Source organism: Danio rerio, chromosome 2, assembly GCF_052040795.2.
Source record: "Danio rerio strain M-AB ecotype USA chromosome 2, GRCz13ab, whole genome shotgun sequence".
Taxonomy (NCBI): Eukaryota; Metazoa; Chordata; class Actinopteri; order Cypriniformes; family Danionidae; genus Danio; species Danio rerio.
In genome coordinates this window covers 40,394,830-40,422,029 of record NC_141022.1, presented here as the reverse complement: position 1 = coordinate 40,422,029, position 27,200 = coordinate 40,394,830, and the positions used below count along the sequence as shown (strand labels likewise).

Below are 27,200 nucleotides of genomic sequence, written 5' to 3'. Positions count from 1 at the left end.
TATGTGTATCAGTCAATCGGCTACACCGACCACTTTATTTAGTACACCTGCCCAACTGCTCGTTAACGCAAGTTTCTAATCAGCCAATCACATGGCAGCAACTCAATGCATTTAGGCATGTAGACATGGTCAAGACGATCTGCTGCAGTCCAAACCGAGCATCAGAATGGGGAAAGAAAGGTGATTTAAGTGACTATGAATGTGGCATGGTTGTTGGTGCCACGGGCTGGTCAGAATTTGCTGATTTACTGGGATTTTCACGCACAACCATCTCTAGTGTTTACAGAGAATGGTCCAAAAAAGAGAAAATATATCAGAAGAAGACCACATCGACATCGGGTGCCACTCCTGTCAGCTAAGAACAGGAAACTGAGGCTACATTTCACACTGGCTCACCAAAATTGAACAATAGAAGACTGGAAAAATGTTGCCTGGTCTGATGAGTCTCAAATTCTGCTGCCACATTCGGATGGTAGGGTCAGAATTTGGCATCAACAACATGAAAGCATGAATCCTGCCTTGTATCAACGGTTCAGGCTGCTGCTGGTGGTGTAATGGTGTGGGGGATATTTTCTTGGCACACTTTGGGCCCATTAGTACCAATTGAGCATTGTGTGAACGCCACAGCCTACCTGAATATTGTTGCAGCCCATGTCCATTCCTTTACAACCACACAGTACCCATCTTCTGATGGCTACTTCCACAGGATAACGTGCCATGTCATGAAGTACTAAATCATTTCAGACTGGTTTCTTAAACATGACAGAGAGTTGACTGTACTCAATTGGCCTCCACAGTCACCAGAGCTCAGTCCAATGAAGCACATTTGAGATGTGGTGGAACGGGAGATTCGCATAATTTATGTACAGCCGACAAATCTGCAACAACTGCGTGATACTATCATTTTCCAGCACTATGCCACGAAGGATTAAGGCAGAAGGCAAAAGGGGTCCAACCCGGTACTAAGGTGTACTTTTATAAAGTGGCTGGTGAGTGTAAACACACGCACACACACACACACACACTATATGTATATGTGTGTAAAAAAAAATATTTTGGATGCGAATGTGATTAATCTTTGCCCACTACGTTATAATTAATTAAAATCAGACCCTGCACTGCACTGCATCGTTATGGATATTTTGTCTACCTCCTATAGGCAATATGTTAGAAATCTCCCACCTTCTCTCTGAAGCTGAGGAGGAGGGAGTGTGTGCGCGCGTGTGTGTGCGCGCGCGCGCCCGTGCGTGTGTATGAGTGAGTGCGAGAGTGAGAGAGAGAACTGCCGCTGAGATTGGAGCCTATCACGTCTTCATTATTAGTGTAAAATGCTTTAGTATCATATTAGCGCAGTGTGTCGTTCATCTGTCGCTCACAGATCAGTCACGCGGGACACGTTAACTTCAGGTGAGTCCAATTGCGCGCCGACGTATGAAATCAATTCATTCATGTGCAGCCTGTGCTATAATGTGTCTTTTATTTCTTTAACGCACAACACAAACAACAAACCGGACACGCACTGGACAGCTTTCAGTCAGACTTTGGCGACTGAATATATAAGCTGTTGTTGTGTGGGCACATCATGGTTTCGCGGCACTCACCATAACTGTCACGATAACATTTGCTTTAATAACAAATCATGAAAAACAAACATGTTTAGCCAATTAGTCGTGATGTTCTAAATAAATCGCGTTTTTTTTGTAAACAAAAAAAAATATATATAAAATAAAAAAATATGAGAAGGCATGTGAATCACTGCACCGATTACAGAGAGCCGCTTCTTTATGAATGAAACGGTCTGCGTATGATATGGTGATGATGCTGAACTCACAGTGTACTCCCGCGTCCAACAGCCGGCAGCGTGATTTCATCAAATGTGTAAGATTCATGCGTGTAAACTGTCTGCATGCCGGGGAGATTCTCATTTTTACGCGCTAGAGCTTGTGCATATGGAGAAGCACATTGTTTGATAAACGTGCCGCCGCGTTTGTGTGTGTGCGACAAGCAACAAACCACATGCACATGTCCAGTAATTCATTTAAAAGGGAAGTACATGTACATCCATGTCTCTGAGCATAATTTAAAACCCTTTCATTCAATGTTTTTTTTTTTTTTAAATAAGGAAACGGCCGTGGTTTGGTTGTGCACACTGAGAAAGAGGATCCGCGCGCTGCTGACGTCGTCTTGGGTGCATTAGTATAATAATATATCATCGTATAGAGCCAATGCATGACCCTTGTGGTAGTCTTGTTGCGGAAGATGATGCAGGCTGCGCTCATAATGGAATCTAATGCAGCAATTTATATGGAGACTAATTCGCAGGCGTGCAGGGTTTTTAGTATTGCAGCTGATCTATAGACGATTACAGAATGCTGGAACGTGCTGAAAGAGAAAAGCAGAAGCACTTTTGTGTCTTGCTTTTATTAGAACCTGAAGTAGTAATAGCTAATGCCGAAAGCCTTTGGGACATCCTCACCTCAACTGGCCTGTGGGAAGTTTATTTTGTTTAGTCTTGCATTTTAAATTAGGGTTTTATAATTTCAATATTATTTTTAAATATGAGTTTTGTTAGTTTTAGTATAGTTTTGATTTTATTGGACACATTTCTATTTGTTTCTTACGTATATTTAGTTTCAGTTTTAGTGATTCTAGTTTAGCAGAACAAAATATGTCCAGTGTTGACCAAAGCAATAAATAGACTAAACTCAAAAGCACAGTGCAAATTTTTTTTTATTATTTTTGGTTTTATTTGTTTTATTTGACAACATTTAAAACTATGTACAAACAAAGTCTTTAAAGTCTTTAATACTTTAATAAAGCGAATGTGCAAATCATAAATAGAGTGCAAACAGCAACTCACAAAAAGATTCTCAACGTCAATTATAAACCAGTTTTTGGACTTTTCTATCTAAAAATACCACAAATCACTTATAACACATAATAATATAATACATGATAATACATGTCAAACAACAGAGCTCGTAAACAAAAAGATGAACTGTGAAGTAGTAGTTGTTGGCTATTGCTTAAAGCCTTTTGGGACATCCTCAGCTCAACTGGCCTGTGGGAAGTCTATTTTCATTCTTGCATTTTAAATTAGTTTTTATTATTTCAAAACTATTTTTAAATATGATTTCAATTTCAGTTTGGTTTAGTTAGTTTTACTTTAGTTTTGATTTTATGGACACATTTCTATTTGTTTCTTATATTTAGTTTCAGTTTTAGTGATTCTAGTTTAGCAGAACAAAATACATCCAGTGTTGACCAAAGCAATAAATAGACTAAACTCCAAAGCACTCATTTGAGTCCTCAATATTTTCAAAATGTGTAAATAGAGTGCAAACAACATCAGCTCAGCAACTCGCTACAAAAAAATTGTTAACGTCAATTATAAATAACATCATTTTTTTTAACCTTTCTTTCTAAAAATACTACAAATCACTTTAAAATTCATAGATAATACATGCCAAGCAACAGAGCAAGTAAACAAACAAACAAAAAAAGATGATGAAGAATCCAGACAAATGTTTTCATATTAAAGATAATATGCAGTTAAACATGCAGTTTATAATTTTGGGCAAAAAAAAAAAAAAAAGCTAGAACACATTTTGTGTTTTTTTGTAATGATGCTCATGACTGATATGTTTGGCTGCTACAGTTGATGTTACAGTTAAAATACTAATTATCCAGCAGTGTCTAAGGAGCTTTATAGTATCATATTACACACTTTATTTATTTGAAGCAGCATATGAAAATCAGGCAAAGCTGTACCAGACACATTTATTTGTATTTTTTTTTAGCTCAGCTGTCAGGAGTGGAAATGCACAGGATTTTAGGACATCAAAAGCAGAAAGGGATACATCCTTCAAAAACTGATCACATGAAGAAATGGCAGAAAGTAAAGCTAGATTAAAATTTGGATGTGCCTTGATGGCTTCATACGCAGGAATGTATCCATCAAGTGCTACATTTTGCAGCTTAAATGTAACTACTGCCTTATTGAGTAGCCTTAGCCTGTATGAAGAACCACGATTATGCAGATCAGTCCTCATCTTCACTCAATCACTCCAGCACTAGAAGTAAAGTCTGCAGTAAATGCAATGCAATGGCAAATGGCAATCTTGGATTGATTGTTATTGCTCTGCCAGTTACTAAAAATTTGAGAGCTCATCTGTGAGTGTATTTATTATATACAGAAAAGTGTGCATGTAAGTAAAACAAAGCCAAATACAATCTACAAATAACAGTCTGGCAAGATTTACTTTTTTTTTTTTTAATTAAAGCAAGTTTACTGTCTAAATAAAGACAATTTTAAGGGATATTTCACCCTAAAATGAAAATTACTTCAATATTTATTCTAAAAATCTCTTTTTGTCTGGACAATTAAAAAATAATTATGTATACAAAACCTAGAGTTGAAAGGAAAAAAGAGAGAGTCTCCTGTTTACACTGAATCTAAGCTGTTTTATCAAATGGCTAAAACTCCCCAGATGAAAAAAAAAAACTATTTAAAGTACCAAAACCCCAAATCAGAAAAAGGAGGACAATATGCAAAACACAAATAAAAAAGAAAGCAGTCATTTCTAATTTTACTTTGACTTGTATTTCATTGCAGACATCACAACAAACATTATTTAATGTGTTATTTATTATTTATTTATTTATTTATTTCATTTATTTATTTATCTAATTAAAAATGTATTCCAGTTATGGTTTGCAACACATTTCAAAAAAAGTTGAAACAGTAAAGCATTTACCACTTTGTAATGTTGCCATTCTTTTTCATAACACTTAAAATATATTTAGGGACTGAAGACACTAGTGATGAAGTGTTTCAGGTATATATTTTTCTTATTCTTCCTGCAAACAAGTCTTAAAGTGGGCAACAGTACAGGGTTTTTGTTGTTGCATTTTGTGCCACACTTTCTGTATTGGAGAGAGGTTGGGACTGCAGGCAGGCCAGTCAAGTACCTGTATCCTCTTCCTCCACAGCCAGGACTTTGTAATGTGTGCAGAGTGTGGTTTTGCATTGACTTGATGAACTATGCATGAGCGTCTCTGGAAAAGAAAGCAGCATATTGTGCTCCAAAATCTCTATGCACTTTTCAGCATTAATGGTGTCATCACAGAAGTGCAAGTTACCACTGACAAGGGCACTGGCACAACCTCATACATTGACAGATCCCTGCTTTTAGACTTGTTGCTGATAAAAGTCTGAATAGTCCTTTTCTTCTTTGGTCTTCTTTGGTCTTGTGATGGTCCATCTCAGTTGTCACCAAGCCCAGAGAAGTCGATTATGCTTCTGGACACTGTTAACATAGGGCTTTCTTATGGCACAGTACAGATTTAACTGGCATTTGTGGATGTAACTATGTATAATGGTAATTGACAGGTTTTCCTAAGTAGTCCTGAGCCCATGTGGTGATATCACTTATAGATGAATGACAACTCTTGATGCAGTGCTGCCTGAGGGTTTAAATAATTACGTGTTACTAGGGATCGGACATCACGGATGTTCAGCTTAGGCTTGTGCCCTTTTCCTTTATGCACTGAAATTCCTCTTTTAAGTGTGATATGCACTGTTGAAGGTGAAATATATAAATGTTTTTCTATCTTTCTTTGAGGAACATTACTTTTAAACATTTCAATCATTTTCTTACATATTTGTTGGCAAACAGGCGATCACCTGCTCATCTTTGCTCCTAAAAGACTAGACCTTTTTCGGATGCTGCTTTTGTACCAAATCATAACTACAATCACCTGTTGACGTCACCTATTTCAAATCACATCATTATTTAACCAATTTACCTGATTACTAGCCCTAAATTGTTCCTGTCCCAACTTTTTTTGGAATGTGTTGCAGGTCTGGATGAGAGTACAGAATGTATATTTACAAAAAAAATTAAATAATAAAATATAAATATTTTGTGTTCATATTGTCTGGAATGAAATGCAAGTCAAAGTAAATTTGGATATCCCTACTTAATATTGTAAATACTATATAATTTTGAACCATACTATAGTAAAGTACTTGAATTAATCAGTTGTGGTAATTGTTGCTATGGAAACTGTGATGTTTCAAACTGCATTCATGAGATTGTCTTTGATAGAAGGAGAAAACAATCTGCAACTGTTGGCTTGTTTTTAAGCATGTTAAAACAACAGATATAGTAAACAACATTAAAAGCTTGATTTTCACCACAGGGGTCTTTAAAGGTTTTTTATTTTTAACTAATCTGGAGTCCTCTATGGTGAAGATGAATGGAGCTTTTAGATCTGGAGCTTGGTGCATTATAGGATTAAATGGCATATATTCAATAATGTCCACTCTATTCCCTTAGAGAATTATGCTGCACCTGTACTGCTGTATTGAGGGGGTCGGGTGTTAGCCAGGCATGCAGTCTACTTTAGATTAGGCTTGTTCTCCTCTCTCAGAAATCTATAGAGACAGATTGGTCTCTCAGCTGTTCCTAAAAACTCTGAGAGACTGAGAAAGTCCTGTGAAGGCTTATGGTGAACAGGGCACAGTCTGGCCTGGACTGCAGTTTGACAACATGCGTTCAGGCTTTGCTTCTGTGTACCCTCTTTGACAGTCCCAGAATTAACCTCCTTTGTGATTTGAACATGAGAACAATGAATGGTCCAGTAGTTTTCAGAACCATGCATCAGTGCAACAAAATATCAGGGATTTCCAAATTATTTAGTTTGACGCATCTGCATGTAATCTGCAAGCTATTGGGTGTTTTATGCATTTCACTGAGGCACCAAATATATAAAAATATTTGGTCACAATTTATATTAAAAGTATAGTTCACCCAAAAATGTCAAATCTTTCAGCAATTACTCATCGTTCTCTTGTTCAAAACCTATGTAAGTTTCTTTCTGCTATTGAACAAAGAAGAAGATACTTAGAAGAATGCTGGTTGCTGGTACTCTTTGACTTCCATAAAAAAAAAGTCTCACTATGGAAGACCATGCAACCAGCATTCTTTATAATATATTCTTTAGTGTACAACAGAGGAAAGAACCCATGAAAGTTTACAACCCCATAAGGGGTAGTAAATGATGAGGTATTTCTCAGTTTTGGGTGAACTAACCATTTAAGAGCCCTTAACAAGTAGTTACTTGCATTCAAAAAGATCTATATACAGTTGAAGTCAGAATTATTAGCCCCCCTTTAATTTTTTTTTCTTCTTTTTTAAATATTTCCCTAATTATGTTTTACAGAGCAAGGAAATTTTCATGTTATTTCTTATAATATTTTTTCTTCTGGAGAAAGTCTTATTTGTTATATTTTGGCTAGAATAAAAGCAGTTTTTAATTTTTAGAAGCCATTTTAAGGTCAATTTTTAGCTTCTTTAAGCTATATAATTTTTTGATAGTTTACAGAACAAACCATCATTATACAATAACTTGCCTAATTACCCTAACCTGCCTAGTTAACCTAATTAACCTAGTTATGCCTTAAATGTCACTTTAAGCTGTATAGAAGTGTCTTGGAAAATATCTAGTCAAATATTATTTACTGTCTTCATGGCAAAGATAAAATAAATCAGTTATTAGAAATGAGTTATTAAAACTATTATGTTTAGAAATGTGCTGAAAAAATCTCCCCCTTAAACAGAAATTTGGGGAAAGAATTAACTGGGGGCTAATAATTCAGGACACAACATTTATACATTTATGCAACATTAAGGTTAGGGTGATAATTATTATGTAATTATGAATGTAATTACATTAATTAATTAATTATAGATGTAATTGCATGCAGATAATTTTAAAAGTATGAGTATGATGTAAAAACCTTGGAAGTATATGCGGATTGTAACAAATGATTAAATTAATGTAACATACATTGATATTAAGGTAGAAACCAAACATTTAAAAACAATTTTTTCCTCATTTTATAGGTTGTTTTCACATGATGTCATTTATGACACACGTAAGATGAAAGGCAGGAAGTGATTCCTCTACATAGGAATCGCTATTAGAACATTAAAATGTTTCTGTTTTGTGTTGTCTATAATAGTTTAAATTGGCCAAAATAAGAAATGCTGAACAGAGTTTTTGCTCATAAGGGGGAGAAAGTTCAAGAAACTGGCTGAAAAACGGAAGAAAAGGAGGCATGTAATCAACTATTAACTCAATACATCTTCATGTACAAACTTTTTTGTACCTGATAATTTGTTTGACAGCACCAATAAAGACTATATATACAGGCCTAGCTATGTGTATACATATGTTAATGTGTTTTATAAAAATCAGATACAAACACCACCAGACTTATACAAAAAAAGAGAATATAAATAACATACCCTGCATGTCGCTGCAATGAATTCTCTGTTTTGTTTTGCAATAATCCAAGTCTTTACTGGCGTTTCGGCAGATTAAACATCCGTAACGTTAACATGGAGATGCGCTGCAGCTGAATGTTCGATGATGGTAAGTTCATAGACAGAACAAAAAAGAAATACAACCTTTGTGACTAAACTAGAAGGTTATTATTGTGGAGCACTTTTTCCTCCTTACAAAGATAAATAAATAATAATGTAGACTATGAGTCCACAAGTTTGTATGCTTTCATCTGTTATTTTGTGATGTCTTGAAGATATCCGCATGCAGGGAAACTATACTAATTTATAATAAACATGTTTTTGAAGCAAATAGTCAGGTGTATAATGTGTACAAATCTTTATTAATGAATGCTACAGAATACTGTAGCATAGTAAACCGATAAACGGAAATAAATACTGTAACTTAAACTGTGGAGCATTTGTGAGTATAGCGTAGAAAACTGAAGCCTATTGAATAATTGTTTTTTACTACAGTTGTGTTGTACCACAGCAACGATATAATTACTACGACTTTTTAAGTAATTAACTATAGTATGCTTCCAAACACTATAGTATTTTTTATGTAATGTAATAGCTTATAAAGTATATACTGCCTCGATGGAGGAAACTATAGGCTCTCTTCATGATATAGGGATTATGCCCAACATATGTGGTTATTTTTTATTTATATCTCTTTTAAAATATGGTATCTCCTTTAAAGTATGGTATTAATCGCAATTCAGTTTTTACTTCCTGCCTTTCGTTTGAATTTTGCGCATCATCAGAACCACATGGTTGAAAACAACCCAATTTTTAGTCTTAATGGAGATAACAGATATTGAGAATGATTTTCTGTCCTCAGTGCTTATCTCTTTGCACAAAACAATAATGAGATGTCATCAGCTGATTGATAATATGTCTTCCATGATTTTGGTTTTTATTGTGGATTTGTTGTCTGGGATGCAGGATTTGCAATGGTCAGGAATTTGTGAATTCTGATTGTGTAGGCACATAATGATTATATTGATTGTAAGCCATTGAATTTAACATTGTAATAATGATGCATGTTTTGATGCGCAACAAATATCGCTGCTAGAGTGTCAAATTGTCAAAAATGGTCTGATTAACACCAAAATAATATGCAAGATTCATCCAAAAATGACAGTTCTATCATTTACTCATCCACCATTGTTTGAGTTTCTTTCCTCTGTCGAACACAAAAGAAGATAATCTGAAGAATGTTGGAGAAAAGCAGCCATTGACCTCCATAGCATTTTTTTGTACATATTGGCTGTTTTTATCTAACTCTTTTGTGTTCAACATAATGTGGCAGGATGAGCATTGGTGGGTTTGGTCTGTGCGTAATTGATAGACTAGTGAGAGGCCAGACTATTTAGAGGCTCATATTTTGAAGGGTTGTTGGTGTCTTGTTGAGGTTGGGCTTCTCTCTTCCTGGCATTCCCCTTCATGGCGTGCTCCCTTTTGGTTTGTGCTCAGAGTGGTGCTGGTGGCAAGTTTGTTTTGGAGGCAAACCATTGAGTGGCAAGTTTGTGATGGAGTTGACCTCACAGTAATGAAGATGAGCGATATTTGGTTCATTTGATTAGTGATCCTTGTGGGAGTGACCTTATAGTGTTGTATGTGCTCCAGTCTACTGGACAGTTGTCTAAAGTGTCTGGAACCCTTGAGGCTTGGAGTAATGTGATTTTTCCATTGTGATGTGTGTGTGTGTGTGTGTGTGTAGTAGTTGAATTGGTGTGCATTTTAGGTAGGCTAGCTGACTAATCCAAGTTGTGGCTGGACTCCCTCTACGCCTGGCTGGAAAATAATTTTTTTTTTTTTTTTTGATTGGGATATTTTTTATCTGTGCTCTTAAAATGAATAATATTTTAGTATTGTTCCTCCTGTTTCGCTCCGTCTTATTCCTTGCCTTCAGAGTGGTAAAACTTACCTGCACTATAAAACCCAACGGTCAACATCAATGTAACGCCTGGGTTTACTACAGGAAGGCACGGAATCGCAGGATTATAAAATACGCAGATTTATTAACAAAACACTTACATGGATGAACACAGGAAGGACATGGGGTGAAAACAGACATCAACTGAGAGACAGAATACCGAACAATGAATTAACTAAATGAAGGGATATATATATATATATATATAGGGAACTTAAGAGTGGGTTGGGGGGCTGGGTGGTCACTTCAGATCATTTTGGAAGGGGACTTTCTATCCGAGACTAAAAAGGGCATGTGCACTGCACAGGTTGAGCCCTATGTGTGCACGTGTCTGTTTTGGAGTAAACTATTCCCTTAACATTCTTTTTTTTTTATAAATAGAGGTCCCAATATCCGATTTTTTTACTACACATTTATCAAAACAATGAATCCTTTTCACATTTACAGTTTTTTTAAGAGCAGAAGTTGTTGTCATAATTAGGTAAACGTAGAGTACAGTAAATTGGAAAGTACAAAAAAAAATTCTTTGCATTCATATTTGTTTAAATAATGAAAGAAAAACTCAACAACAATATCATCCGGACTGTCAGAAAAATGAAAGTAATTATGTGACAATGATAACGGCAGAAGATAGAACAACGTAAAACATTCTTTTCCCAAATAAGTTTTTTTTATTTGATGCAAGGATGATATAATACAACACATAACTTTAAAAATGTAACTACTTTTTAAAAATCTAAATAATAAAAACTTTCAAGAACTTAAAGGGCACCTATTTCACCCCTTTTTCAAGATTTAAGATAAGCTTTTTGTGTCTCCTCTCCAGAATGTGTCTGTAAAGTTTCAGCTCAAAACACTCATCAGATTATTTGTTTTATACCTTTTTCAGAATGTTAGCATTTTCTGCTTTAAACACCATGTAGTTGTTTTTCTGGCCTGTGGCTTTAATTCTGGTTCTCCCTGCCCACCGTTCTGTGTATCACTTTCGAATTGAAGCGTTTTTTTTATAATTGTACTGACACTGTGGCTGTAATGATCTAGTAAAGACGGTAAAATCGCTGTAATTCATTACAAACATGCACTGTTTTAAATACGTGTTAAACTTGTAAAACTCATTCTTGCTCACATGTGATGATGATTGATGATCACAGAGAGCTCAACAGATCTTTTAATCCTGGTTGCTTTGCGCACGTCATGTTTTGCTGATATGGTTATACGCGTTACTATGGAAACATGTTAATACACGGCTGTCAATCAATTCAGTGGGCAGGGAAATCGCTCTCCTACGTCATGTTGCCTTCGGCCTCAAAATGGGAGGTGTTTGGATCCTATTTTAACATCAGGAAATAAAAAATGAGACTGATTGTCTTTGTATCACCCCAATATGACAGTGGACACACTATACCTGCACACAATTCTATCCAAACAGCTTCCAAAAGATGATTTTCATCATAGATGCCCTTTAAGGTGCTGATGAACATTAAATGTGCAGTAGGTGATTGTCTTCTGAAACATTTTTTGTTGTGCTGGTTGAAAGTCTGAAAGTTCAATAGTAATGATTACAGTAAATGATCTAAATGTATTTATATGTATTTTTATATTCTGGGTGAGGCATAGAACTAAAAAAAATGTTCATCCAATTAAATAGAGTCGGACCGACATCTCCCATAATTCCGATAAGTAGCCCAATTTGTCTATCAGCAAATGTAGACTCGGACTTCTGCGCATCTGTTCTCGCAGATCCGCCATTCACGAGACAAACTGAGAGTAATCAAATGCAGAATTGAAACTTTTAAAAACCTGAATCAATATTGGAGTTACTTTAGCACGCTGGAGGAAGGACGACACCATGGCTAAAGTATTACTGTTAGACAGGTAATGTTCTGTTTTAAAACTATTTTATTCAGGCTAAGCTTATGCTAGATTGTTTCCTGTTATGAATGGCTTCTATGCACAGACGTGTTGTTCAGCCACTGAAATCTCCCGGTGAAAGATTGATGTGATTTTTTTCAGTTTCATAAGGTCCTTTGACAGCATAGATAATGTAGATTTATATTTAGTTTAACAACAAAACATCAGTAAATAGCGTTATTCCCCCTAATCTGCTTTATTGAGCTGAAGTTGCTTTTATATTTACATTGGGTCATTTTTGAACAATGACATCCTTCCTATACTGTTTACCATGCTACTCTGAATATTCGCTCTGCAATAGCATGTAAGTGTGGCTAAGTAATAAATGTAATTCCTGCACGGCGCTGGCTAAACACTAACTAACTGGCGAATGACATGAACTAGTGGGTTGTCTGTCTGCTGTTGTGACGCGGTGCGCGCGCTCGTGATTTCAGGGGGTGTGGCTTTGAATCACAGTCCCTCCCCGTAGTCCAAAGATAATATGCTGAGCGGTTAGCATTTTGGCAGATCACCTACTGCACCTTTAAAGCATCTTGTGAAAAGGGTCCAGTGTCATACCGATTCCCCAAAACATTCTACATGAAAAATGTACCCAGTATAATGCAGCACCTCTACTGAATTCTATTAAAAGTTTACCTAAATGCTGCTCAAAGAAGAACAAATAACCCATATGAGACTATTTCACACTCTTAGCCTGCAATTATCTTCGAAAATTATGAAATGCTCATGATGAATTTAATAAGCCGGCTCATTTGAGAATAACTGATTAAGTATCTAAACTCACGTTCGTTAACCACCTACTTAACCCCGCCAGTTAAGCCGAGAAAATTCCTGCCTAGAGAGCAGCAGCAGCACCGTTACCACTTAATTCAAGCTATATAGCAGATAATGAAGAAAAGGTACCAACAAACTGCACTAGCCGAAGGCCAAAATGCATGTTCAAGTTCGCATTCAGCAAATCCCAAACAATGGTAAATCAATGGAGGACAATCCATGCCTCTGATTGAGCTCTATCACCCTCGGGCTTTGTATTAGCAGAGCATATGTTTAAAAGCAACTCTCAGCATTAAGCCTTTAAGATGCAAGCTGGCCAGCAAAAGCCTCTCAAAAACATCTATAGATGGACTACAGTTCTTGAACAATTTCAAAGATCGCAAATGATCTCATAGTTAAAGTGTCAGACCTTCATGCCCTCGGTTGTGGTTTGGAGCTTTGTTTTGTGGCGTGGATGCATGCTGGGAGTTTTAAATCCTCTGAATTGGGTCACTGGAAGCACATCCAGCAGAACAGAGGAGGTAAAGCGTGATGATTAGCCTTTAAGTCCAGACCACAGAGGAGCAATCTGTTTGACCGACTGATCGACAACAGGAACATTGCTTCTTGCGATGCTGTCAGAGATACAGTTATAGGAACCTGCAGACACTCATGGTAAGGTGAAATGAAACAGTGATTAGTCATGTAGTGGATAGTCATTTGTTTTGGAATCATAAAGTTAGAGAGTCACTTTGTGCTGTCAGGAGTCTTGTTCATATGCATTTGAATGATTTATAGTTGCATGTTGATGGTTTTAAATCATTTTCTTGCTGTTTTGCGTAGCATTTGCGCATCAATGGATTTGCTCCTGAGTGTTTGAACTCTCAGTATTAAATATTAAACCACACTGAACTGAGCTAAACTGAACTTAAACTCTGAAAACTGAACTGAAACTGTTTCAGTTTACTATAATATTCTATGTGAAGCTGCTTTGACACAATCTACATTGTAAAAGCACTATAAAAATAAAGGGGAACTGAATTGAATTATTTATTTGTATTATTAGTGCATTATAGCTGTTAAATAAGTTGCCCCAATAAAAACGTAAGAATTGTGTTGTTTCAGGTCATATTAAATAAGCAATTTGAAGTTTTTTTCCCAGTACTGGGTTGCAGCGGGAAGGGCATCTGCTGTGTAAAACATTTGCTGGAATAGTTATCAGGTCATTACGCTGTGGACATTTCTGAAATAGAAATTATTTGAAAAGTTTTGTACAGTGTAAAAAGTGATTAGATATTTAAAGCGAGTAAACCAATTGCCTTGAAGCAACACATTGACTTTTCTTAAAAAACATGCAAGTAAACCCATTGTAACTTAAAGCTGTTCCGTTGACTTAACTTAAATTATTGCAATTATGTTATTTTACTCGCTTAAAAAACAGTTAACTAATCGATTTTTACAGTGTAGTAGTTTTTGAGTTTATAATATATGTAAATAATAGATTTTTTATTGTTCATTCATTAATAGTGCCATTATGTAAACAACCTGTAGTTTAAAGTGTCAGAGTCCTTAACATTTTTATCAGAACTGATGCTGGTAACTCAATCTGTTACATCAAAGGTTTAAGAAACACTCAAAACAACATGTTTAGTGCCTTCTCAAACTACTCATTTAAAATGAGCTGAAACAATACAATTCTTGAGTTTATTTGGGGGACAGGTTAGTTTTTTTAATTGTAATCAACTTAAAAATTGTAAAAACCATTAAGTCAGCTGAATCAGTTTGCATTGTGACGACATAAAGGGATTGTGTGGAACCAAGCATTTTTTACAGTGAATAATAAATATAGTAGATGGTTCACTCAAAAATAAAAATTTACTCACTATTTATCCACCCTCAGATGGTTCCAAAGCTTTATTATTATTATTATTTTTGTTGTTGTTAAACACAAGAATTTTTGAAGAAGTTTGGAAATACTTAAGAAATTAATAGCTATTGGTTTCCAATATGAATTTTTTTTGTGCTCAACATAGAAAGAAACTGAAAGAATACAGTGTGACGCAGCGGCGCATTAGGTAGTGCTGTCGTCTCACAGCAAGAAGGTTGCTGGTTCAGGCCTCGGCTGGGTCGGTTGCCGTTTCTGTGTGAAGATGTTCTCACTGTGTTTGCGTAGGTTTCCTCCAGGTGCTCCGGTTTCCCCCACAGTCCAAAGACATGCGAAACATGTGAATTGGCTTGGCTAAGTTGTCCGTAGTGGATGAGTGTGGATTTTTTCCCAGAGATAGGTTGCAGCTGGAAGGGCATCCACTGCATAAAACACATGCTGGATAAGTTGACAGTTCATTCCACTGTGGCAACCCCAGATTACTGAAGAGACTATGCTGAAAAGAAAATGAATGAATCAATGAAAGAATACAATTATTACAATAATCCTTATTTACAGTTCATATAATTAATTAAATATAATTTTACAGTGTTTTACTATTTGGTCATATAATGAAACTCTGATCCTAGTTTAAAACTCAATTTACTTTCAGTCAGGATACATTTTGTCTATACACTAAAATTAGTATTTTAATGATATAATTTTTTTTAAATGATGTCATTATCTTTTGTTTTACTTGCAGTGTCCCTATAAACACACCTCTACAATTATCATGAAAAAAAATGATCATGTCAAGTATTTATTAAAATATTCACTTTGAGATTGATTTTGCTGTCAGGACATGCATGAACTATAATTTAGACATTGAAAAATCCCCCTTGATGATGCTGAACTGGTTTCTGTGGAGGCGAGTGCTAGATTTAGTCTGGCCAGTTTTTATTCACAGTGTTTCAGATGAAGCCAGTGTTTTCTCGTGCCTGTGCACAACTGAATGAGCGAGTTTGGCCTCATCCAGCTACATTTGGCGCAGAATGATGACAGATGGTATATGGAGTATTTTTAGGCTATAGCGTTACGCTGCCTAAAAGTTCGAATTTTTAGCTACTATACTGTAAACACTGTATAATACAGACATCTGTAACATACAGACTAATCTGGGATTTACTAGAGAATAATAGCTGTGTAGAGTATTGGCCTTTTTTTACATTTAAATGAAGGGTCCAAAAATGAAACGTCATTTCATAACTTAAACGTTTTTGCATGACGAGGTCATAAAAAGGAAGATATTTAAAAAACATATATAATAATAAACAAAAACTAAAATACCACATGTGTTAAGTTTTTATTTGCACCACAAGAAAAATGACCAGGGACAAACGCCATACTTTATATTTAAATTGTATAAAATTTGCAGATGTATGCAGAATGATTTTGGGAGTATAACTAAAACTTAAAACACTAAATAAAAAAACACCTATATAAACTTTTACTTAAGGTTCACAAAGTAAATCCAATTAGATCATTTTTTGGCAAAGCAGGTCTCTCATAAAATACAGTTGAAGTAAAAATTATTAGCCACCCTTTGATTTTTGTTTCTTTTTAACTATTTCCAAATTATGTTTAACAGAGCAAGGACATTTTTACAGTATATCTGATAATATTTTTTTCTTCTGGAGAAAGTCTTATTTGTTTTATTTTTGCTAGAATAAAAGCAGTCTTTAATTTTTTTAAAGCCATTTTAAGGTCAATATTATTAGCCCCTTTAAGTTATATATATTTTCGATAATCTACAGAACAAACCGTCATTATACAATAACTTGCCTAATTACCCTAACCTGCCTAGTTAACCTAATTAGCCTAGTTAAGCTTTTAAATGTCAATTTAAGCTGCACAGAAGTGTCTAGGAAAATATCTAGTCAAATATTATGTACTGTCATCCTGACAAAGATAAACTAAAATTGGGGGAAAAATTAATAATAATTAATTATTATTAATAATTCAGAGGGGTAATAATAATTCTGATTTCAACTGTATATCTACTAAAAGACAGAAAATATTTAAATAAAACAAATCATATAAACATTTGCATGTGAGTCAATGTTACTGAAAATAATATAAAAACTGATCAAATATACATTTACACACATTCAAAAGGAAATGAACAGATTCAATGATGGGCTAATATCTACAGATTTCTTTGCATGCAGATTCCCTATAATGACATAATAATTCATGCACTTGATGGCATCTGGATTTTTTCCATTTCCATTTCTCTGCCACGTCATATTAATCCCGTTCTCTCTTTCTCCTTCAGTCTATATGTGCAGTAACCAACACTTACAGACTTTGATTCCCAATTGGCCTCAGACACTGCAGATGCCTCTCAATCTTGTGCCAGTATCTTTAGCATGCAGTAAAACGAGACATACAGTATCTGATTCCCAAAGTATGCAAGTCAATTCTAAATCAAGAATCTTTTTTTTTAAACGTCATCCATAGGGAGAAAGCTGCTGCCATTATTGCAGAGTGAAAGCCTGGTTTGACTGATAAAGAGAAAGCAGCTCTTTGGATAGTATATTATGCCGCATAGCTTCTCAGTCTGATTAAAGCAGACTCAAGCTAATGGTCTCGGCCTGATGGTCATCATGTGGAATTCAGTGTAGTCATTCAATGTAAACAGATATATTCGTCCATCTATATATCGAGAGCATATGTCTAGAGTTATAATTATTTCTTTACTCAATCATTTTTTTTAACTCAATCTTAAAATATTTTAAACTGTGGAATTGTACAATTCATTCATTCATTCATTTTCTTGTCGGCTTAGTCCCTTTATTAATTTGGAGTCGCCACAGCGGAATGAACCTCCAACTTATCCAGCAAGTTTTTACGCAGCGGATGCCCTTCCAGCCGCAACCCATCTCTGGGAAACATCCACACACACATTCACACACACACTCATACCCTAAGGACAATTTACCCAATTCATATGACCCAAGACTGTGGGGGAAACCGGAGCACCCGGAGGAAACCCACGCGAAGGCAGGGAGAACATGCAAACTCCAAACAGAAACACCAACTGAGCCAAGGTTCGAACCAGCAACCCAGCGACCATCTTGCTGTGAGGCGACAGCACTACCTACTGCGCCACTGCCTCGCCATATTCAGAAATTCTACTCAGAATATTGGGATATCCTGGAATTCTACGTGGAATTTTAGAGGTTGCAGGAATTTTATGTGGATTTCGAAGTGGGATTTTAGAGGTTGCAGGAATTCTATTTTGAATTCTAGGTAAGAATTTAAAGGGCCATGAAACCCCCTCGTTTCAGCAGGGTGTTTTTTACACCTCTACTTTGGAAAAAGTCAGAAAAGTGGGCGTGTCCAGCTCTGTTCAGGAGGGAGTGTCGGAGGAACTAAAGTGGGATGGTGTGGGAGTGTCTATTTGTGCACGCGCGAGTTTCAGAGTCAAAATACACACCCACACAGACAGGAGAAAGTGATGGTGTTTAACCTACATGGACATATGTAGTCGAATTATTTGTCAAATTATTAAATGTTCGACTTTAACTGCAGTTTGGCTCTTTCATTCAGGGAATTCATTCATGCCCCTCGCGACAAACGCGATATTTGATTCGAGGAACTGCTGCAAGCGTGTATTTTTCATGCAATGTTTGATACCGCACGGCGAATGAGAGAAAAAAAAACTCTGCATTTCCCGGAAACTTAGATGCACACGGCAGGTAGTGTCAGAAAGCCGCGTGTGTTATTCCGGTCACAAAATGCGGTGCTAACATTTCTGCACTCAGTGCTATAGTTAACTTAATTCGATATGAACAAACTGAATAAACAAAGAGCACTGGTCGCTCACTTACCAAATCTGTAGAGACAGAACAATCACCAGCAACTTGAGCCGTGTCTTTATGAAGAGAATACTACAAGCGAATCCAGGTTTCAGCGTTTGCAGATGAGAACAGCTCTCAGGTAAACAATAATCCTCCTTAGACGCATAAGTTATTGTTATCGTGCGTCGCGTACACTGTTAATCCACACGTGATCCAGCTGAGCTCTCACAGAGAGAAAATGAAAACGAAACTTAATGGCAGCAAACTATAAAAGCAACACTTCACGCTTGTTTTGCCAACACAACGTGGCGTCTTTGTGGTGTAAACACGGTGACAATAATGAATATTAATGAAGTTGCACAATAGAGCGCGCTGATTGGTTTGACCCAAGCTTTACTCATGCATTAATGCATCACACTGTAAGACGTAATAAGACTCACTCTGGCACAGACGCCCAGTCTGCACGCTGGAATACACGCTATTATGTCATGGCCGTGACGCAGCTTCAAAAATTCGTTTCAAACAGGAAGTACAAATTTGCTTGAAATAACGCAAAAACAACCAATTTACACTTTTTAGTGAAATATAGGTGTCCTAATAGTGTTTTTAGCAGTGTGGGACACATATACGACTGTCAACAGCTTTTTGACGATGCAGGAACTCAATGTGGAATTCTAAATGGAATATTAGATGATGCAGGAATTCTTTGTGGAAGTTTACAGGTTGCAGGAATTCTACGGAGAATTCTAAGTCAAATTTTAGAGTGCAGGAATTCTATGTGGATTTCTTAGTGTAATTTTAGATGATGCAGGAAGTCTATGTGGAATTGTAGAAGTTGCAGGAATTCTATGCGAAATTCTAAGTGGGATTTTAAAGGTTGCTGTATTTCTATTTGGAATTCTAAGTGAAATTTTAGATGATGCAGGAATTCTATGCAGAATTCAAAGTAAATTTTACAGTTTGCAGGAATTCTATGTGGAAATTTAGAGGTTGCAGGAATTCAATGTGGAATTCTAAGTGGGATTTCAGAGATTGCAGGAATTCTTTGTGGAATTTTAGGAGGGATTTTAGATGATGCAGAAATTCTAAGTTTGATTTTAGAGGTTGCAGAAATTCTATGTGGAATTCTAAGTGGCATTTTAAAGGTTGCAAGAATTCTATTTGGAATTCTACATGGGATTTTAGAGGCTGCAGGAATTCCTACTGTGAATTCTAAGTGGGATTTAGAGGTTTCAGTATTTCTATGTTAAGTTCTAAGTAAAATTTTAGATGATGCAGGAATTCTATGCAGAGTTCTAAGTGGGATTTTAGATGATGCAGGAATTCTAAGTTTAATTTTAGAGGTTGCAGGAATGCAATGTGGAATTCTAAGTGGGATTTAGAAGTTGCAGGAATTCTTTGTGGATTTCTAAGTGAAATTTTAGATAATGCAGGAATTCTATTTGGAATTCTAAATGGGATTTTAAAGGCTGCAGTTTTTATATGTGGAATTCTAAGTGAAATTTTAGAGGTTGCAAGAATTCTTTGTGGATTTCTAAATGGAATTTTAGATGATGCAGGAATTTATGTGGAATTTTAAAGGTTGCATGAATTCTATGTGAATTTCTAAGTGGTATTTTAGATGATGCAGGAATTCTATGTAGAATTTTAGAGTTTGCCGGAATTCTATGTGCATTTCTAAGTGAGATTTTAGATCATGCAGGGATTCTAAGTGAAATTTTAGAGGTTGCAGGAATTCTATGTGCAATTCTAAGTAAAAATGTAGAGCTTGTGAGAAGTTCATGTAGAATCCTAAGTGAAATTTTAGAGGTTGCAGGAATTCTATGTGGAAGTTTAGATTATGCAGGAATTCTTTGTGTAATTGACGGTGGGATTTTAGATAGGGGCCAAATTTTCTGTGGACTTGGAATTAATTAAGCATTAATCAGCATAAATTAAGACTTATGATTGTCTTGTCTAATGCCATGCTAACCAGCTAAACCTAGACTGTTTACTGTTCAAATACAAGTTGCAAAAACAGTACCTACTGTACATCATGTTCTCGAACATCATCAGAAAGTAATTCAATTGAACAGTTATTACAATCTGCTGCAAAAACCGCAAATAACTTTGAGTTTCCTTGAAATAACATGCTCCAACGATTCGCTCACAATAACAGCAGAAAGAAAAATAGGGTCATTTGTGTACATGCTATTCTTTTCTCTATGCGTAGCACTGTAGTGTTTGATTAGCAAACACAACCACCAGGCATCCTGAGCCCACACTTCCATTTACTGTGATTGTTTAAGAGCATGTGGCGCGGTGCCCATGCGCTATTCAGCAAACATTACCTTCCCAATCCTAATGTCTGAGTGATATATTCCACATTCGCTTCAGTAAAAAGCAAGGTCATTCCCAAATGCGGCGGCATCAGCACATTGCAGTGAGCGCGCCTGGGATACCTTGAGCGAGGGACATGCATTATAATCTCTCCTCGTGCCAAACTTAATCTATAATAGAGTTTGGCTGGAGTAGCGAGACGCTGTAACGGCATTAATAAGCTCGGCGCTTTCCCCGGCCCTTTCGCCAGGGACTTATAGAATAGATAACACAGCACTCTGAGGGAGACTGACATCAATCACAGCGCAGAAACAAGCATGACACCTTAAGAGGGGCAAGAGGGGGGCACCGGGCTGTCAGAAGCCTGAAATCCGCAGACACTGGCATTGATCAAAGGCTCAGTGTCCTCTGCTCATTGATTTGACAGCATGCGGGGTGTGAGAGAGAGAGCGAGAGACACCGGGGCTTCTCTCAGATGAGAGCTTGACTGCTGTCAGGATCGCTGCACCCTGCCAAGCGTGTCGCTGCGCTTTAAGCCCTGAGTGCAAGCAGCATGCTGGCATAATGCTGAGGGAAAACATGGAGCTGAGGGCTGTCAGCTTTGGAAGAATTCACAAAGATTTTTTCTCAATCCTTTTGGCATAATCTGAAATTCCACTTTAAATTATGGCATATTTCACTAACAATTCCAGCATAATTTAAAAATTCCACTTTGAATTCCTACATACTCTAAAATTACACTGAGAATTCCTGCATAATCTAAAAATCCACATTCATTCATTCATTTCCTTCAGCTTAGTCCCTTATTTATCAGGGGTCTCCACAGCGGAATGAACCAACTATTTCAGCATATATTTTGTGCAGTGCATGCCGTTCCGGCTGCAACCCATTACTGGGAAACACACATAGACTCTTGCACTCATACACTACGACCAATTTAGTTTCTTCATTTCACCTGTAGCGCATGTCTTTTTTCTGTGGGGGAAACCGGAGCACCCGAAGGAAACCCACGCGAACACCGGGAGAAATGGCAACTAGCCCAGCCAGGACTCGAACCAGTGACCTTCTTGTTGCGAAGTGACAGTGCTAACCACTGAGCCAGCATGTCCAAAGTTCCTGCATAATATAAAATCCCACTAGGATTTCTGCTTTGAATTCCTGCATAATCTGAAATTACACTGGGAATTACTGCATAATCTAAAAATCCGCAAAGAGTTTTGACTTGAATTACTGCATAATCTGAAATTACACTGAGATTTCCAACAAAGTCTTACAATTCTCAAAACTGTTAATAATTGTGGCACAGGACATTCAGAACATTGTATTTATATCATTAAAGAATTCAGAATGCTGGATGAAAATATAAAGCATTTATGAGGGCAGTCGGCTTTGGGAGAATTCAAAGATTTTTTCCAATCACTTCGGCATAATCAGAAATTCATTAAAGTTTTTGCATAATCTAATATTTCACCAACAATTACTGCATAATAGGAAATTCCATTTAGAATTGCAATTCTCAAAACCGTCAATACAGTGAGTACAGTAAGTATTCAGACCCCCTTAAATGTTTCACTCGTTGTTACATTGCAGCCATTTGCTAATATCATTTACGTTCTTAATCATTTAAGAACTCAATTATTTAGGTTAATTTTTTCCTTATTAATGTACACACAGCACCTCATGTTGACAGAAAAACACATAAGTGTTGACATTTTTGCAGATTTATTAAATAAGAAAAACTGAAATATCACACGGTCCTAAGTATTCAGACCCTTTGCTGTGACACTCATTTATTTATGGTTTATGGAGTATACAGGTGCTTTAACTAAAGAGTTTCTTTGATGCTTTAAAATCCATTCTAAATGTAACTGAGAGCCAGTGTAAAGATCTGATGACAGGTATGATATGCCCTGATTTTCTGGTTCTGGTCAGAATCATGGCAGCAGGATTTTTGATGAGCTGCAGAAAATGAATAAGCAAGCAAACATTTTATCTGGCACTTAAATTTATTGTATTCAGTAATAAAGAGCTTTGGTTTATATGTATTATATACAAAAAAGTGATTATGAAAAGTATGCAATTTGATCAGTTGTTTAAAAATGACATTAAGGTTCTGGTAATAGAGTATAAATGATAGTTGAAAAAGAATTATTCTCCTCCAGCACAGCTTAAGATTTCATTTATAGCCATTTTGTCTTCAACTGTAGTTTCACAGAAATATGTTTCAGGTTAATCTGCACTTTCTGATGAAAGCTTAGCAGAAATCCTGATAAAACTATGTTAGTTCCCTTGGTGGTGTCTTTCAGCATCCCTCGTGTGCTAGTGTGAAATTGAGGTATTGATTTCTGAGAGTGAAATCGGTGTAAAGCCTGCAAATTGTGTTCTTGCTTGCTTCTGCATAATCTATACACAATTCGATGTGTGTCGTGTGTTTGTGGTTCTCTGACACTGATGGATGCAGGTTAAATTATTCATAAGAACATTAAACTGCGCATATAAAAGCTTATTTAAAAAAAAAAAAAATCCAAAACCGGTTTTACTTTCAGGCAGATACAAGAGCAGTGCTCAGGAGCAGAAAACTGTTTAGAATTATTGTTTTGGCTCCGAGGCAATAAATAATGCACTGTTATAAACTGCAGCGAAAGCAAGAGAGTGTCTAAGGGCAGAGCACAGATACATTATGATGAGTTGCATTGTGATTTCATAATAGCATGATGGATGACAAGGCTCATGCGTCTTTCTTCAGAAAAGCCACTTAAGTGCTACAGGCAAAACGGTGCTTGTGTTTCATATCAGTAATTTAGAATTAGGAAAGATAAATAGCCTGTAAATAAATTATGATCATGTTAAATGTTTAAAGTGTTATGGATTCATGCTATGGCTTGAAAATGTGTGATGTGTGATAGTCACAAGTCAATTTTTTTCCAATCCAGGCAAAAAGTCTTTAAATGTGTGAAGTTTTCAATATATTTAAAATATTATATTCATTCATTCAATTATTTTCTTCTCGGATTAGTCCCTTTATTAATCTGGGGTCGCCACAGCGGAACGAACTGCCAACTTATCCAGCATATGTATTACGCTGCGGATGCCTTTCCAGCTGCATGCCATCTTTGGGAAACATACATACACATTCATTCACACTCATACACTATGAAAAATTAAGCCTATCCAATTCACCTGTACCGCACGTCTTTGGACTGTAGGGGAAACCGGAGCTCCCAGAGGAAACCTACGCGAACGCGGGGAGAACATGCAAACTACACACAGAAACGCCAACTGACCCAGTCGAGTCCCGAACCAGCAACCTTCTTGCTGTTAGGCGACAGCACTACCTAAATCACCACTGCATCGCAATATTATATTCAATAAATGCAAATATTTTTTACTAACATTTTCTGTTAATATTTAAAGAATTTGTTTTGATAATATAATACTATTAGTAATATTTGTTTATTGTGTCGCAATTAATTTATTCATTTTTTTAACAATATATATTTCATATTAATGGGATAGTTCACCCCAAAAAAGTACCCCAATATCATTACAAGCCTGTAATACTTAACTTTTTTCAGATATTAAGATGTTATGAACATTCAGAATGATGATGCAATAATTTTTTTTTCCCATGGAAAAGAGGCAAAAAAAAAAAAGAGCAGTTTTTTGTTATTGTTTTGTTAAACTATTCTTTAAAATAAATAGCTGCTTCATTTTTTTTAATGATAAATGGCATGTTATTTGTCAGTTCTTGTCATTAAAAACTGTATAAAACTCACATCGAATTTTCTAACCATTTGTTTTCTCTCTACTAGGTCTAGAACGTCAGTGGCTCAATCAAAGGCCCAAGATGCCTGAGCAGAGCAACGACTATCGTGTGGTGGTGTTTGGAGCAGGAGGTGTGGGCAAGAGCTCGCTAGTGCTCCGTTTTGTGAAAGGAACCTTCAGGGACACCTACATCCCGACGGTGGAAGACACTTACCGGCAGGTGATCAGCTGTGACAAGAGCGTCTGCACCCTGCAGATCACAGACACCACCGGGAGCCACCAGTTCCCTGCCATGCAGCGTCTGTCCATCTCCAAGGGTCACGCCTTCATCCTGGTCTACTCCATCACCAGCAAACAGTCCCTGGAAGAACTGAAGCCCATATACCAGCAGATACTCGCTATCAAAGGCAACGTAGAGAACATTCCTATCATGCTGGTGGGGAACAAGAGTGACGAAACACAACGGGAAGTGAAGACCGAAGATGGAGAAGCCCAGTCTAAGACCTGGAAGTGTGCTTTCATGGAGACCTCGGCTAAGACTAATCACAATGTCACTGAGCTCTTCCAGGAGCTGCTCAACTTGGAGAAGAAGAGGAGCATGAGTTTGAACATCGATGGCAAGCGTTCTGGGAAGCAAAGCAGGGCTGACAAGCTGAAGGGGAAATGCAGTGTCATGTAGACTTGCTTATAAGAAGCAAAAGCAGAACATGGCGAGATAATCTGGCAAGATAGAGACAAAGGAAAGGAGCCGGAGATGGTGATATTTGACATTTCACGCTTATTTCCGATAACAAGGACTTCACATCTCAGATTTCATCCTTCACTGTCAGTCTCTGGCCTTAACAAGCGCTGGCCCATTCATATTGCCTTGTCTGTTCTTATTACAGAGCATCACCATCATCTCTCACATCTGAGAAGTGTTCAGACAGCACTTATAAGAGCTAATTTCACTCCCCTGCTCTCTAGAGGAGCACTAGCATTAGGCTAGAGTCTTTAGTGTGCTAGCTAGTGTCTCCTCGTCCCATTCCAGGAATCATCCGTTTGATTCCCCCTCAGAGAAGCTTGAGCCGAGCAGTGAGGTTACATTGGCGCTGTGAGTTTTAAACTCCTCTGATCTCTAAAGGCACACTAGCACTATGCTCTGATCTGTAGTGTTCTTGTCAGTGTGCTCATGCGTCCGGCTGATGTGATACCTCACTCCCCTGGAGTTAAAGGGTCATGAAACCCCCATCTTTTGATTAAAATCTACCTCAGGATTTTTTTTTGTTGATAAATGCAACTTAAATGAGTGTAGAAAGCAGTGAGCAGAAGGTAGGGGAGTGGGTATGATGGAGCAAATCAGGAGAGAAAGAAGACAGCAAGCAACTGTAATCTCAGTGGCCCATACTGACTGAGAGGGCTTATTTTAAAATTTAGACACATACATACCTACTCTGAAAGGACAGAAGTGTCCTTGAGCAGTGGAGTGTTTGAATGTTGTGTCTGTCAGCATTTGAATACTGTGCAAGTCCGCTGATGGATCATCTGATAGATGTAGCTTTCAAGAGTTTCACTGTCTGTGTAAGTCCTGTTGTAAACTGGTGATTATTAGCACCAATCACAGTCAGACCTGTTGACCATGTGAACACAACGGCCAATCAGTGGCATTCAGTAATTCTGTTATTGTCACATTTTAAACATTTCAGTACAGACTCGTAGAAGTTGGCACTTGTGTCAACACTATCATCACCGTGACCCTTTTTGAACGCCTAAACACTGCACGGTCTTGCAGCTTGACCAAATAATTCAGAAGCAGTGTCTTCTCATAAAATAAGAAAACTCAGTGACGCTGCCTGTTAGATTTAAAATCGAATAAGAAAGTTGTGGGGAAAAGTTTTCTAAAAATCAAAGCTAAGAAATGCTAACATTGTGTTAATTGATGTTCACAGATAAGTATGTTAGGGTGCTTTCACACCTAGACTTTTGTTTTGGAACCTGGAGCATTTCCCCAGTTGCCATGGTTCATTTGGCTTTTGTGAATCCAGCAATCTTGCTCGGAACCACGCCAAAACAATCGGTTCGAGATCGCCTGAACGAGGGGCTCTCGGCTCGATTGAAACAAACTCTGGAGTGGATCAATTGTAGTGAGACAGCAAACTGATCTGAACCAGGCTATATCACAGTGTATTATGGTTATGTAATAGCCATATGTGGCTATATGAAGAGAGAATTATGAGAAGGGCGGGGTGTCATTTCCAAATGATAACTGTGAACTGTGTAAATGTGCGTTTCATGAAAAATACAAAAGTGAAAGCATGGTGAACTATTAACGAGAGCTATTTTGTCCATTAGGAAAATTTACCAAACAGCAGTCATGGTTTATCTGTTATTTCTCTCTCTAATGTAAAGTCAATAATGCATAAGCCAACTGCTATATAAAGTCTTACCTCTGA

The 27,200-nt window shown here is 36.9% G+C and overlaps 2 protein-coding genes across 4 annotated transcripts in view; both read left to right on the top strand.

The window, feature by feature from the left end:
• The window catches only part of skila (SKI-like proto-oncogene a), a 672,908-nt gene that overhangs the window by 263,313 nt on the left and 382,395 nt on the right, over positions 1-27,200 (top strand). The window lies entirely within an intron of this gene.
• diras1b (DIRAS family, GTP-binding RAS-like 1b) lies at positions 1,250-26,130 on the top strand. Of its 3 annotated transcripts, none has more exons than XM_087239798.1 (2): positions 1,250-1,407; positions 24,816-26,130. In XM_087239798.1, exon 2 carries the CDS (start codon positions 24,851-24,853, stop codon positions 25,445-25,447), a length of 597 nt encoding a protein of 198 aa, XP_087095924.1. In that variant the 5' UTR covers positions 1,250-1,407; positions 24,816-24,850; the 3' UTR covers positions 25,448-26,130.

Bases quoted from the DNA above. Each gene is read 5' to 3' on its own strand.
- diras1b (XM_087239798.1), top strand. From the start codon at position 24,851: ATGCCTGAGCAGAGCAACGACTATCGTGTGGTGGTGTTTGGAGCAGGA.